The sequence below is a fragment of the Camelus dromedarius genome, chromosome 29 (assembly GCF_036321535.1).
Source record: "Camelus dromedarius isolate mCamDro1 chromosome 29, mCamDro1.pat, whole genome shotgun sequence".
NCBI classification, from domain to species: Eukaryota; Metazoa; Chordata; class Mammalia; order Artiodactyla; family Camelidae; genus Camelus; species Camelus dromedarius.
Window position 1 is genome coordinate 16302126 of NC_087464.1, and position 13578 is coordinate 16315703.

Here is a 13578-nt window from a genome sequence, read left to right on the forward strand (position 1 = left end):
TCAGGCTGTGAAGGCTGGCTCTCCCCTCCCAGAGCCTGCAGGAGTGAGCACTGCTCATTCTCCCACTTTGGCCCTCCCAAGGGGTGCAGGACCACAGATGGTTACTCCTCTCCAGCAGGGAAGGCAATTCTCATGGAGTCCCATGTGCTGAACACATGATGCTGCATCTAATCCTCCCAGCAAGGACATGTTTCACAGATGAGGAGGTTGAGGCTCAGATGCGGACTGAGCCCAGACATGGCTGTCCCTAGGCATAAGCCGCCTCTGCCCTAGGACCTGGACCAGGCAGTCTTGGGGCCTCTGCAGGCCCTTTCACACCAGCCTTCTTAGCTCAGCCTTCTTGTTGAAGGAAGAGCAGCAGGTCCACCTCCAAGCCCCCGGCCTGCTAAACAGCTCCATGGATGCCTGTGGCCCCAGTCCCTCCCATGTACCCCCAGCCAATAGTGGCCACATCCTCCCCACCTTTTTCCACATTCCCTCCCGTCAGATCCTCCGCCCATTCCCAGCACCCTGATCTAGTCAGCTCTTGGAGTGAGGTGACTGCTCTCTCCTGACTGGTTCCTGCCTCCAGCTCTTCACCTTCCAACCCCTCTCCTTCCTCACAGTTTCTGTGAATCTCATTGCCTCCCTGAGTCCAAACCCCTCACTCAGCAGGACTTTCCAACCCCATCTGGCTCCCACCTGCTTGTCTACACCCCATCCCACCCTCCCCACCCCAATCCCAGGGTTCCAGCCGGCTTGGCATCGCCCAAATTAGTCCTGGGCTTCCATGCTTCCAGACTTGGGCTCACACCTTTCCCCTCTGCCAGGAATGCCGGACCTCCACTTGGAGAAAATCCACAATTTCAGGTCCCTCCCTTCCTTCAGGGACCCACCCTAATCACCCGGCCAGGTAGCTGATCTCTGTTACCCACGGGCTCCCAGCACATCAGGCCTCCACAGACTCAGAGCCAACTTGTCTTTTTCCTCCAACTCACAGCTCCCAGGGAGCAGCAGAGACTTGGCCTCCCTGGAGCCTCAGCCCCCTGATCCAGAGTGGTGTTTCCCAACTGGGCTACATGGCCTTTGTGGGTTTGAATTCTGCCTCTCGGGGAACTAAGGCAAAGGAAGTGGCCTCTCTGGGCCTGGGGTTTGAGCACTGAACAGGCACTGCGGGCGTGGCGCTGGGTGCTGTGCAGGGTAGAAGTGCTGAGGCCCGGTCAGGGTGAGTACAGTTCCAGGGGCTACTCTGTGACCTTGCCTGGTGTCTGTCAGCCTCTGGGCCCCCGGTGACACTGATGGCGCTCTGCCTGGCAGGGCCTGGTCATCGGGCTTCCCTGGCTGTGCTGAGTCAGGTACCTGCCCCTGGGGCCAGGGGAAGGGAGTATCTGGGCAGGCTGACTTAGCACTCCAGGAATGAGGGACTGTGCAGCACCACCCCCATGGCCTCCCCTGCTCCCTCCCTCCCCATCCCAGGGACACAGGCCCTGCCTTTTCCCTGGGCCTCCCAGGGTGGGGACCTGCAGGCTCCCACCCCCACCCTACAAGTGCTTTCTGGGGTTTCTGAGGGGACCTGCTGCCTGCTGTTTTGGAGGCCCCTCCAAACCCTCGTTCCCAAGTCAACACCTTCTGCCCTGGGGAGGCAGCCTTGTGTCAACAGGCAGAGGGGAGGTGTGAAGGCAGCCACAGTGGCCAAGGGGGAGGCTGGGCTGGTCCTCACTGCTGGCTGGTAATGAGAATACCACACAACCCCTGCAGCCCCCAGGCAACCTGCCTTCCCTCCTCCCTCCCATGTTCCCACAGCCTGACCACCCCCAGGGCCTGGAAGGGACCCAAGGGGAAGGAAGGGAAAGAAGACCTACAGGGCAGAGACCAGCCCTGAAGCTGGCTCCAGGGCCTTGGGCCTGTTCCCTGGGGCCCTGCACTGCCCGTCCTGGGAGAAAGAGCAGGTGGAGAACTTCTGGGAGCAGGGCTGGGGGTAAACAAACAGTGAGGCTAAGCCACTGAGCACAGGCTGACCAGAGGCACTGCTCTCCCACAGCCTCTGGCAGAGCCAGAGCTGAATGAGCACATTCTGAGTCCAAGTTGGGCCTCTGCCTTGTCTGGGGCAAAGTCTTGGGAAGTCAACGAGGGGATGATGGGCCGGAGACCTCCATTTCCTCACCTGTATAATATGAACATTGGCATGGACACTGCCTGCCTCACAGTGCCAAACTGACTAGTGCCACACCGACAAGCTGAGCCAAAGGCCACGATGGCCTTGTAGTTCCAGCCCTGAGAGCAGGCCCAGCTGAGCCAGAGCTGCAGGCACAGAGAACAGGGGTGGGAGTGTCAGAAGCGCTGAAGCACCTGTGAGGCCTCATTCTGCCCTTCCCCTGCCCAAGACGTCCTGAAACCAAGGTCTCCTGTGGCTCCCTCACAGAGCCCTGTGGGGGCAGCTCCTATCCTCTCCCTGATTCTTGGCCTCAGCTCTGAGAACACCTCAGGGATCATAAGGTTCAATTGTCTTGTTTTATGGTACTTATCAGTGTTGGCAGAGGCAATAACAGCCATACACTCCAGCTCCCACCTGTTCCTAACAGGTACTCATCTGACCTCTTCCTGATCACTTCCAGGAACAGGCCACTCACTCCCTCACAAGACAGCCCATGTGATCTTAGAAAGTCCTTCAGACTCTCCTTGGAGTACTCCCATCTTGGCGTCTGGAGACAACTCCCGTGTCTTTTCTTTTTTGGATGAAACATTCCCAAATCCTTCAACTATTTCTCTGGTGACCTGGCTTCAAGTTCCCTCACTAACCTCCCTCCCCTAAGCTAGGATTTGTCCCCTGCCCTCATAAACTATGGCCCCCCCAGGTTTGACCACTTACCCCGAATAGGTAATAAGACACCACTGCCTCCTTGGTGGAGGAACCCCTGTTTCTTGCAAATGTGAATGGGGTCACATGTGTCACCATCGGTGCCTGGAAGGCAAGAACTACCACGTCCTTTCCACAGTTGCTGCTGGTTATATGATGCCTCCTGACCATGAACTTAGAGGGAGGGTACAGAGGGCTCTATGGATTCCACCTTATTAGTAATTAGATCTGATGAGTTTTCCAGCCTGCCAGAATCTCTTTAGATCCTGGCTGTAACCTAGTTAACTTCTTGAGTTTGGATCCTACCCCAAATTAAATCAGTTCACATATCTTCTTTCAAGATCATAATGCTGCCCATGACAAGGTTGGGAATAGAGCTGCTGTCATATCACTAGAGACCTTCTTCCAGGTGACCATCCATCCACTAATCTGTGGGAACACTGAATCTGTTATAAATTCACTTAACTTAAGCTCACATGGCCCACGTGTTAACAAGGATACTCTAGGAACTTCTTTATTATGTGGATAGGAATTATTATGTGGCTGCTCATAGCACACATCCAAAATGACAAGGACTTAAACAAGATGGTAATTTTTCTCTCATGTTAAAGAAATTCAGGGTTACACAGTTCTGGGCCAGAATGGTACTTCCATGTTGTCATCAATGCCTCAGGCTTCCTTTTGCTCCACCATCCTTAGGTATGACTTCTGTCCTTGAGATTGCCTCAAGGTCACAAAATAGTTGCTGAAGCTCCAGCCATCACATTTGTTTTCCAGGATGACAATATAAGGACGTACAGCCACAGGAGTGTTCCTCTCTGCTTTAAAGAGCTTTCCTAAAAGTCCCATACAATATTTCTACTAACCTCTCATTGGCCATTCCATCTGCAAGGGAGGCTGGGAAATGTAGTTTTTTAGCTGGGCATATCACCATTCATCATAATATAGAGCCCTGTTATTAAAGAAGAAAGAATAGAGGCTGTAACAGATGCTGTATGGGCAACTGGAAGTGTCTGCCACACTAGTGAACATTCTACTGACCATGTTTCCCTGATCTAGCTATCACTTTCTCCTATCATGGGAAGCAAAGGGTAAGCCCAGTGTCACTCACACTGAGGCCCAGAAGTTAATCACCTTATCTAAGAGCACACAACCACCTTTTACCAGGTGAGTCAAATGAAAGAGAAGCAAAGACTGTCCAGTGGGAAGCCCCTATGGGCTGGGGCCCAGATGTAACTTGTTCATGCAACACCTGGGGCTGGTTCTAGCACACAGGAAGGAATATGCAAGGTTCCCAGGGCTAGGGACAGGCTGGACAAGCATCTAGGCCAGGACCCAGCCCACCAGGAGAAGCTGGTTCAGATCCTCTACTTCCTAGGCTTGAGGGGCTGGCTGGCTCTGGCCCCAGCTCCAGGCATTTGGAGTCTCCCATTGCCTTGGCATTGCAGCTCTGGTGACCCCTTCCAAAGGGAACCAGGAGCTAGAATGCCCTGCTGAGGATGACCCCCATGTTGGGTCCACAGAGAAGAAGGGCTGAAGATGGAGGATAGGGCAGGATGCCTGAGGCCTGGTGCTAGGGTGAGTCTCAGAGAAGGAAGGAATCACCCTCTAAGGCCAAGGCTGCAAATGTCAGCCTTCTTACCCACAGCCTGATCTAGTCCTTTACTCACTTCGTTCTGCTGCCCCTGAACTTGCTATATGCAAGACTTATAAACATAGGCTCTCTGCTAAGCTCTGTGGCATGTATATCTTACTTGGCCCCAACAACTGCCCTGGAGATCAAAATCCCCACTTTATAGAGGGAAAAACTGAGGTTAAGTTGCCCAAGTTCTGACAGCTGGTAAGGGGTGGAGCTGGGACTCCAAACCTAGGTCTGATTCCATCACCCAGCCTCCTAACCATTAAGCAACACTGCCTCCCTGTGCTAAGTGAGTGGGGCTGGCAGACAGTGTGCCCTGTGCTCCCGGAGCCTGGCTGAGGGGCCTAGTGAAGGGCCAGTGGCCATAGCAAATCAGCTCCAGGGGCCCACCTCCCAGAACTTATGCTCTGCCATCCCACAGTCAGTCTGAGGGCTGGGCTCCAGGGCTAGTTCAAACCAAGATAGGAGGAGGCCAGGCTACCCTAGAGAGGAATGGACAGCATGCAGGGCTTTGTGCTGATGGCGAATTCCCGTAATTCAACAAATCCTTTCACAGGAAGGCCCTCCGGGCTTACTCTAATGAGTAGGGTGTTGAGGGAGAGGAGGATTAATTCTAGAGATTCAGAACCTTCCTGGAAATCACAAGGCCATTCCACAACTCCATATTAAGCTACCTGTACACAAGGCAGCACTCTTTGGTAAGTAAAACCACATTAAAGGTGCATCAATAATGGACTGACTATGGTGTGAGCACACTATGGAATATTCCACTGCAGTGAAAAGGAGTAAGCTGGAATGCTCAATATCAACAGAACAGCAATCTGAAACTTCAGAATCCAGATAAAAAAAATATATGAAACCTGATGACTCTTGTTTAAAACTGTCAGTTACATTTATATAAATTCCTTGATGGTACAATATGTCAAGATCTTTATACTGTATTGTGCAGGTTTGGACAAATAATGGTTTATTATAAATGATTTGCCATTATTTTAATCCTAAAAAATATAAGACTGTTTTCTAAGTCCCTTGCCCTTAGGAAAAAGGATTATCTTTTTTTTTACCTTAGTTTAAACACTTTTAAATCATGAAATATTGCATAACTAATTGCTTCTTTCCAAAGACTTTGAAATCAAGGCCATTGTTAATTGATTCCACCTTCTTTTTGTGGGATGGACAAATTAAGAATGTCCCCTCCTCATTCATAGCGGCTAGAATAAACTAAACAACAGTTGCCCAGACCAATGTTATTCAATACCAATTATTGCTTCATCATGATATTAGAGTAGTAACTTGGCATATCTCCTCCAAAATTTAAAAAGTAAGTTCTGAGGAGAAAGTGATGCAATTTCATCTTTGAAGGTTTACCTGTACCTCCTGCCATTTAATTTTTTTCCAGTTGAAATTATCCACTATGATTTAAATGGATGAATATTTCAATCAAGACCAACTAGGAGTCAGCTAAATACATGCCAAATACATTCTGACATGGAATGCTATAAGATATGCTGTTGAATGGAAAAAAGCAAGTTGCAATTATTATTATTACCATGAGGATGAGGCAACTTGAGCCTCAAAGGAGTTAAGTGAACTGTCCAAGGTCACACAGCAAATAAAGAGGGTCTGACCGAGGCCTGCCTGGGGGCCCACCTTCTCCCATTTTCATCACTCACTACACTCTGTGCCTCTTCTCCAGGCTGCTCTGTACTATTTTTCAGGGAAAGAAACTAACTATGGACAGTGAGATGGCCTTCTTGGTGTCAGCAAAGCAGCAAGTGCAGGTTCTGGGAACCCAGAAATGGTCCACCTGTATGTCCCCTTTCCCCAATTGCCCACCCTCCTGCCATCACTCTGAGCAGGTCCCTCAGGGCTTGTCTTGACGCCTTATCCAGCACACTTGCAGGCACTGGGTTGGAGTTAACTGGGCACAGTCCCCCCGGGGAGTGATGATGAGGGAGGCGGCCACTCTATGCGGGGGTCCATAAGTCATTTGAGGGCCAGTCCGGCTGCCCCCAGACAATGGCACTGCCCACCACTGTCAGGCTCCTGGGCACTCACCAGCGCAGTAGATGGGGTGGGGTGGGTGGGAACACGGTGAGAAGCTTAGCAGCTCCATCCAGATGCGAATTGTCCCTCCCACACTTTCTGGGCTGCAGGGACCTCCATTAGAGCCCTTGAGGGGTCAGAATCCACACCTCCGCAAATGGGCCCGCTTTCCCAGGGCCCCCCTGCCCAGACCTTCCCTGGGCTCTGTGGGTTTTGACACCTTTCTGTAACCTGGTGGGGGTCCACCTCGCACCTTGGGCCCAGATAAAAGCTCAGTCCTGGAGGTGGCCGGCCCAGCTTCCCAGAGCCCGCAGCCCGGCCATGGCCCAGTCCCCTCCTCTGCAGAGCCTCTTCAGCCACGACCAGTGGATCTTACCCCAGGGTTGGGGCTGGGCCGGCCACTCGGACTCCACGTCCCCGGCCTCCTCCTCAGATTCGTCAGGCTCATGTCCCTGCGACGGTGGCCGCGGCCCTTCGCAGCCCATGCCCCCAGCCCGCAGCTCGGCAGAGGCCTCCTCGACAGCGCCGGGACGTGCGCGGACCCGGCCGGCAGGCGGGCAGCGGCAGAGCGCCAGCGAGCGCGAGAAGCTGCGCATGCGCACGCTCGCCCGCGCCCTGCACGAGCTGCGCCGCTTTCTGCCGCCGTCCGTGGCACCCACCGGCCAGAGCCTGACCAAGATCGAGACGCTGCGCCTGGCCATCCGCTACATCGGCCACCTGTCGGCCGTGCTGGGCCTCAGCGACGAGAGCCTGCAGCGCCGGCGCCGGCGACTCGGCGACGCGGTGCTCCCTCGGGGCTGCCCGCTGTGCCCCGACGGCGGCCCCGCGCAGGCGCAGACGCAGGCATGCGACCCAGGCTTGGGCTCAGCTGCCAGCGCCGTGGCGTCCTGGGGGTCCCCGCCCCTCTGCCCTGGATCCCTAGCAGAGCCAGATGGCCTGGGGAGCAGGGTCCCCGACATGGGTCCCTGGGTGACACCCTCTTACTGCCCTGGGATACAGTCGCCCCCACAGCTGTCCCAAGGGAAAGCCCTTGACGCGGTGCTTTGGACGCCATCCCAAGCTTGTTCCGGAACACAGACACCCCCAGAGCACGGGAACCAGGCCACGCCCTGGACACCGCCGCCCGCATCTCTGGAGCTGGCTACAGTGTACCAGGTACGCGCCAAGGTTCTCTTCGCTTCCCTTGGTGTGGTCCCCAGGCTTCGATTGGAAACAGAGGGGGTGGGTAGGCTCTAGTTTGAAAAGAATCTCATACTTTTTACATCCAAGGTTATCTAATCCAGCTGTGGTTAGGAATGGAGAGAAGCTGAAGGAATAATGAAGAGGACCCTGACCTCCTTGGGGAAGGAGGTGGGGCCCTGGAAAGTTAAGGCCATCACTACCTCTGTCTAGAAGCCTTCACAGCCATGTGGAAGAGGGGTTGTTCCTCGGACTTACTTTAGAGTCTGGGAGGAAGGTAGCAGGGGCCACTTTCAAGAAATTCGCTCCAAGTGTTCCATTAAGAGTTGTGGGGGACGAGGCCTGGCTGACCCTCGCAGTAGGGGCTTCCTAAGTAGATGGGCCTGAATCTGGTGACCTTCATTTCTCCTCAAGCTTCATTCATTCATGAGGCCCATGGATGAGTAAATCATAGTCCATAAAAGAATATAGTAATGACCAAATTTATCAAACGCTTACTATTTGCCCAACACCATTCTTGGTACTTAACATGTTTTAACTTATCAGCCCTCCAGCAACCCTATGAAGTAGGTTTTATTATCATCATCCCCATTTTACAGATGAAAAAAACTGAGACTAAAAGAGGTTATCTGAGTTCTCATAGCTAGTGAGCGGCAGAGGCGGGATTTGAACCTAGCAGTGTTATTTCCGGAGCCTGTACTCTTAACTATGCTTCACTGCATCCATGGCACCAGGACAGTTCAGCAGCTGCCAGCCACACTGTGGGGAACATCCGGGTTCCAGGTCTCAGAGCATCAGGCAGTGGCTCACTAACCAGCTGCTCTTGTCTCCCTCAGGGTATCTCTGTGTCTACGGAGTCCTGTCTGTTGCCAGAAATCCCTCCCCTCCTGCCCTGCCCAGCAAGCCAGAGACTCCAGCCTCAGACCCAGTGGGGATGCTGGAGCCACAGTGCAGAGGTGCTGACCAGCTCAGAAGACCAGGGACCAGGCCCCGCCTTCCAGCTCAGTGATGAAGTCCCTCCCCAGAGCTCAGGCTTGCAGCTTAGTGGCTGCCCTGAACTTTGGCAAGAAGATTTAAGGGGGCCCACCTGGGCATCTTCTACTAATGGCCTTCCCTGCCCCCTTTTCAACCAGGAATCAGGCCTGTAGTGTATGATGCCCTCCTCACCTGCTATTTCATTGGTTATCAGGCTTTCCTTTAGCCAAGGATGTCTTTCCCAAATGATGTCTTTCCTGGAAGCAATGTTTTAAACAGATAGAGGGGTGGCCTCCCTGGCTGAAGTTGGGGCTGACATGGTCTGTCCACTCCTAGATGTCCCCAAGAACGACCAGTGCTTAGTAGAGCACAGCCCGAGCTGCAGTGGGATGGTGGCTGCTTGACCACAATAGTTGGTCGGGCTGGGACTGGCGGGGGAGTGGATTTTGAGGGGTGGGGTTGGGAAGAAGCCTTTATGCTTAGATTTTGTATGTCTTAAAAAACAAAAACAAAAACTTGGTTTGGTCTGTTTTTCTTCTGTCCACCTGGGTTTTTATTGCTTCTGGAAAAGGCAAAATGTTCCTATCCTGCAGGGAACAAGTCATGCTGTTTTTCTTCTGGAATCCAGGCCTACCAAGGTTGATGTTGCCCTCACTTGCGAGTTTGACAGTATATATTGCCTGAGGGCTCCACCTGGCCTGCTGTGCCTTGTGGCACGGGTGGGCTAACACTTGGCCCTGTACACTTGTCTCAACCCCATCGCCACTGCCCTTTTCCATTCTTCTGGGTGCATTCCTGCTGACCCAAAGGGCTCTTTCACAATTATGTGAAATTGTTTCCAAGGGTCAGTAGTGGCTCCCACGCGCTAGGCCCAGTGTATTAGTTTACTAGGGTGGCTGTAAGACAGTACCACAAGTAGGGTGGCTTAAACAGCAGAAATTTATTTTCTCACAGTTCCGGAGACTACAAGTCCAAGACCAAGGGGTCAGCAGGTTTGGTTTCTTCCGTGGCTTCTCTCTTGGCTTGCAGATGGCCGCCTTCTCGCTGTTATCCCACGGCCCAATCTGTGTGTCTGTGTCTTAATCGCCTCCTTTTATAAGGACACCAGTCATATTGGATTGCTCCCTGCTCCGTATGATCTCATTTTACCTTAATTACCTCTTCATAGACTCTATCTCAAAATACTTTTACATTCTGAGGTATGAGGAGTTAGAACTTCACTGTGAATTTGGGGGGGACACAGTTCAGCCCACAACACCCAGTACTAGGTGCCAGAGAAAACCTTCCTCCATTGACAGGGTAAATTACAGGGAAAGAAATGATCAGCAAGGGGGTTTATACACTTTGTGACCAGAGAGGCTGTACCAGCCTGGTTGGAGATGGGATTGACAATGCAGTTTGATTCCTGAGTTACCTGACCCATTAGTCCTGCTGCATTGATTTATGCAGCCTTGAGCAAGACTAAGAGGCACCTTAAATCTTGGGGAAAGTGTGCCATGATCCATTAGCAAACGCTGCCATGGGCTTTGGAGCCAGCAGTGGTGGTGACTTCATCCTGTATCTGCTGACTGAGGAGGGGAGAGTTGCAGGATGTTGGAACTGAGCATTGAAGGATGTGCTGCAGGAGTTCGCCAAGAGTAGGCAGAAGAAACAGTATGACCCTGGTGATGGTTGTACAGCAATGTGAATGTACTTATGCCACAGAACTGTACACTTAAAGTGGCTAAAATGGTAAATTTATGTTATATACATATATATATACATATATATCCAGATAAAATACTTTTTAAAAAGGTTTATCCTGAATAAAACCAAACTTGAAAATATTCTCTAAAAAAAAAAAAATGAAAGAGAAACCATATGAGCCAAGTTGAAACAGAGGTGGCTACAAGAAACAACAAACAAGCAGAGGTGGCTGAAGTCCAGAGCTGATGGAGAAAAGTGACGAAGTGAGTTGGAAAAGGAGCTCAGAGGCAGGGTTGTGGGCAGCCCCACATGGCGGCGTGGGGAGGCATCTAGCTCTGTGTCCTGGGTAGAGGAAGTGGTGATGGTTGGGGATAGGGGTGAACTGGTCAGAGCCCCTCTTGATCATTTTGGCTGCTTCATAGAAATGCAGCCAGGCAGAGGCCTCTGTAATGGTGCAGCGCGAGAGAAGAGGGAGGTAGAAGACCGGAGCACGAGCTGCCACATGCAGGACCTCCCATCTGAGCCTGCACGGTAGCCCCGTTGCCTGGGGACATGCCCTTTGACATCAGGCAAGTCACTCCCTTTCTGTGCCTCAGTTTTCCCATCTCTTAAAGAGGAACTGGCTTAGGTGACCACTGAGGTGCCTCCTCCTCCTAACCTTCTAGAAGTGGGTTCTAGTTTCTGCCCCAGAGCCCTCTGTTAGAGACTGCCAGCCACAGCGGAGGATGAGAAAACCTCATGCAAAGTTACATACAGCAAGGAGACAGATACACGGCGCAGCCACCCTCGGTGCCCATTCTCCCTGCCTGTGCATGCTGCGAAACCTCCCTGAGCCTCGGTCTTGTTGGCCGTGAAGTGGAGGCAGTAATAGACGCTACCTCTCAGGGTTCTTAGACTTGGTACATACTAATTGCTCAGTATATAACAGCTGATGGTCCAGTCCAGTGGTTCCCTAACCTGGCTGCGTGTTGAACCATCTGGTTCCAGGGTCCCACCCAGAGAGTGTGGTCCACTGCATCAGGCTGGGGCCTGGGAACCTTGGGTTGAGGCCCAGTCAGATTCAGGAGCAATGGATATCTTTTGCTCTATTTTACAGTTGAGGAAACAGGCCTGGGGCACGGGGGAGATTGGGGGAGGCATGCGGAGCAACTTCCTCTAGCTCTCCAGCTAGATTTGGACATCAGGCCCTGACTCCCTTTGTGCAGTGCTCTCTCCTTCCCAAGAAAACCCAAGGTCTTGGCTCCACAGTCCCACAGCATCTGCATCAAAGGCAGAACTGAGCAATGCCTGTCTCCTTCCTTTGGCTCCCACCTCTCTGGGTCTAGTCCTTACAGGGACAGAGAAAGGTTCTCGCCGGTCCAGTCCCTGATGGCCACGGCAAGGGCTAGAGTGGACCCCGAGTACTGGCTTTCACCAGCAGAAGTTAGAGCTGAGCATCTTCTGGAATTTGTCAGCCTTGTTCTCCCAGCTCCCCACAAGGGGTGCTCCTGTGGGAGGTGGAAAGGTGGAGGCAAGAGGCTGTCCTCACCCTAGCTGGAGTTGCCTGGGACATTTCGTAGATGCTGCTGGAGTGAGGGGAGCAGGGCCCAGGGAAATTGGACTAATGCCCCACCCCTGTCCTCATCCTGCGAGGGAAGGCTCAGCCCTGCCTCTCAGGGCAGCAGCTTTTGGCCTTCGTTTGTGGCTCCATCGCAGGCAGGCTGCTGTTGGCTGCACATCTCTGCTAAGTGCCTGGATGGTGCCCTGCCTGGGATGACCCATCTACCCCCATCTTCATGGGCACCCAGTCACCATCCATGAGTGATGGGACATTTGCTGAGTACCCCACCCAGGCCTTTCAATGACCCTGCAGTGCAGAGGACATGCCCCCTGAGGAGCCTCACAGAGGGTGGGAGAGGGCACCACCCTCAGCTGCTTCTGGCTGATCCTCGGGGCCTGCCATCCCCTGCTGGCCATGGGAGATCAACCCACCTGCAGACAGAGCACTGGACAGGGCATGAGCAGGCTGGATTCTAGTCAGCTTCTGCTCTGTGTGCCACCTTGACCTAGGTTCTGCAAGCAGGTCTCTGGCTCTGCGTGTCCTTACTGCATCCCTGGAACCGATTTCCTCCAGACATACAGGCCATTATGAATGCCTGCATTGTAAGCTGTGAGGCGATGCATGTGTCATGTGAGGATGTCACAGACCCGCCACAGCCCCAAATGGAGAACCGGCTTCCACTTATGTGCCGGCATCGGAGTCGGAGTCTTAACCTCCCTGCACCTCAGATTCTTTATCTGCAAAACTGAGATAAAGACAGTCCTTATCTCCTGGGACTCTTGAGAACCAAATGAGATAATGCGCATAAACGCTTAGCCCAGTGCCAGGCACAGAGACTAGGATCCCTGCTGATTCTCCTACCTGGAGGTCAGCCCTTCCCCAGGGACCCTAGGTGGTGGGGCTGGCCTCTTTCCCAGCTGGGACCACCTGAGGGGGCAGCTGCTCTCAGGTCCCCAGAAAGTCAAGTGCCAGCCGCTGCTGCTGGGCCCCGGCGACAGGAAGGGCTGGTCCAGAGGGGCTGGGCTGGGGGCCTGTTCCTGGTTGGTGGAGGGACCCATAACCAGGGCTGGGCCCGCCCCATCCTTTGATGTGCAGAAGGCAGTGGAGCACAGAGGAGCCTTCCTGGCCCCTGGCCTGCCGGCTAGCTTCTCACAAGAGGAAGGAGGCTGGGAGGGAAAAGGGCAGATGGGGCCTTGAGACAGGAGACAGGGTTAAGGATGATAGTAATACTCAGCTCTCCTTAAGTGTCAGACTGCATGCTAAGTATGTGAATCTCCTTAGATCCACACACCAACCCTATAATAGATTGTCTTTATCGTGTAGATGAGGAAACCAAAGCCCAAAGGTTTAGATCACTTACTCAAGAAACAATGGCTGGACTTCAAGACTCTAGCTAGAGCAGCTTATGGTGATGTCAATTGGAGGTGACCCCTGGGCTGTCTATCTGTTACCTCCCTCCTTCCCTCCCACAAGACTTGGATGCTCAGCTGGACCTTGTTTGCCAAGAAACTTCCACCAAGGCTGACGTGGGCCATGAAGTCCTGAGGGTCCCAGACCTTCTCAGAGTTGGCTCTGACCATTGGCTGACCTGATAATCTGGAAGGTACCTGCCTTTTTCTGTATGCTACTCTTGAAAACAACCAGTTTACAAATTGGTAAGTCCCCCATCTACCAGGG

At 53.0% G+C, this 13578-nt stretch overlaps 1 protein-coding gene and 1 long non-coding RNA gene across 2 annotated transcripts; one reads left to right on the forward strand and one right to left on the reverse strand.

The window, feature by feature from the left end:
- Positions 1-3425: 3425 nt before the first annotated feature.
- Positions 3426-7050, reverse strand: LOC105094677 (uncharacterized). The gene is made up of 2 exons (XR_004132932.2): positions 6898-7050; positions 3426-3788 (listed from the first exon to the last, which is right to left on the reverse strand). It is a non-coding gene; the product is annotated as an uncharacterized LOC105094677 (long non-coding RNA).
- Positions 6843-9136, forward strand: MESP2 (mesoderm posterior bHLH transcription factor 2). Its single transcript, XM_010986748.3, is given in 3 exon segments — positions 6843-7676; positions 8537-8774; positions 8777-9136. Coding segments are annotated over 3 exon segments (1101 nt in total). The 3' UTR covers positions 8806-9136.
- Positions 9137-13578: the final 4442 nt, after the last annotated feature.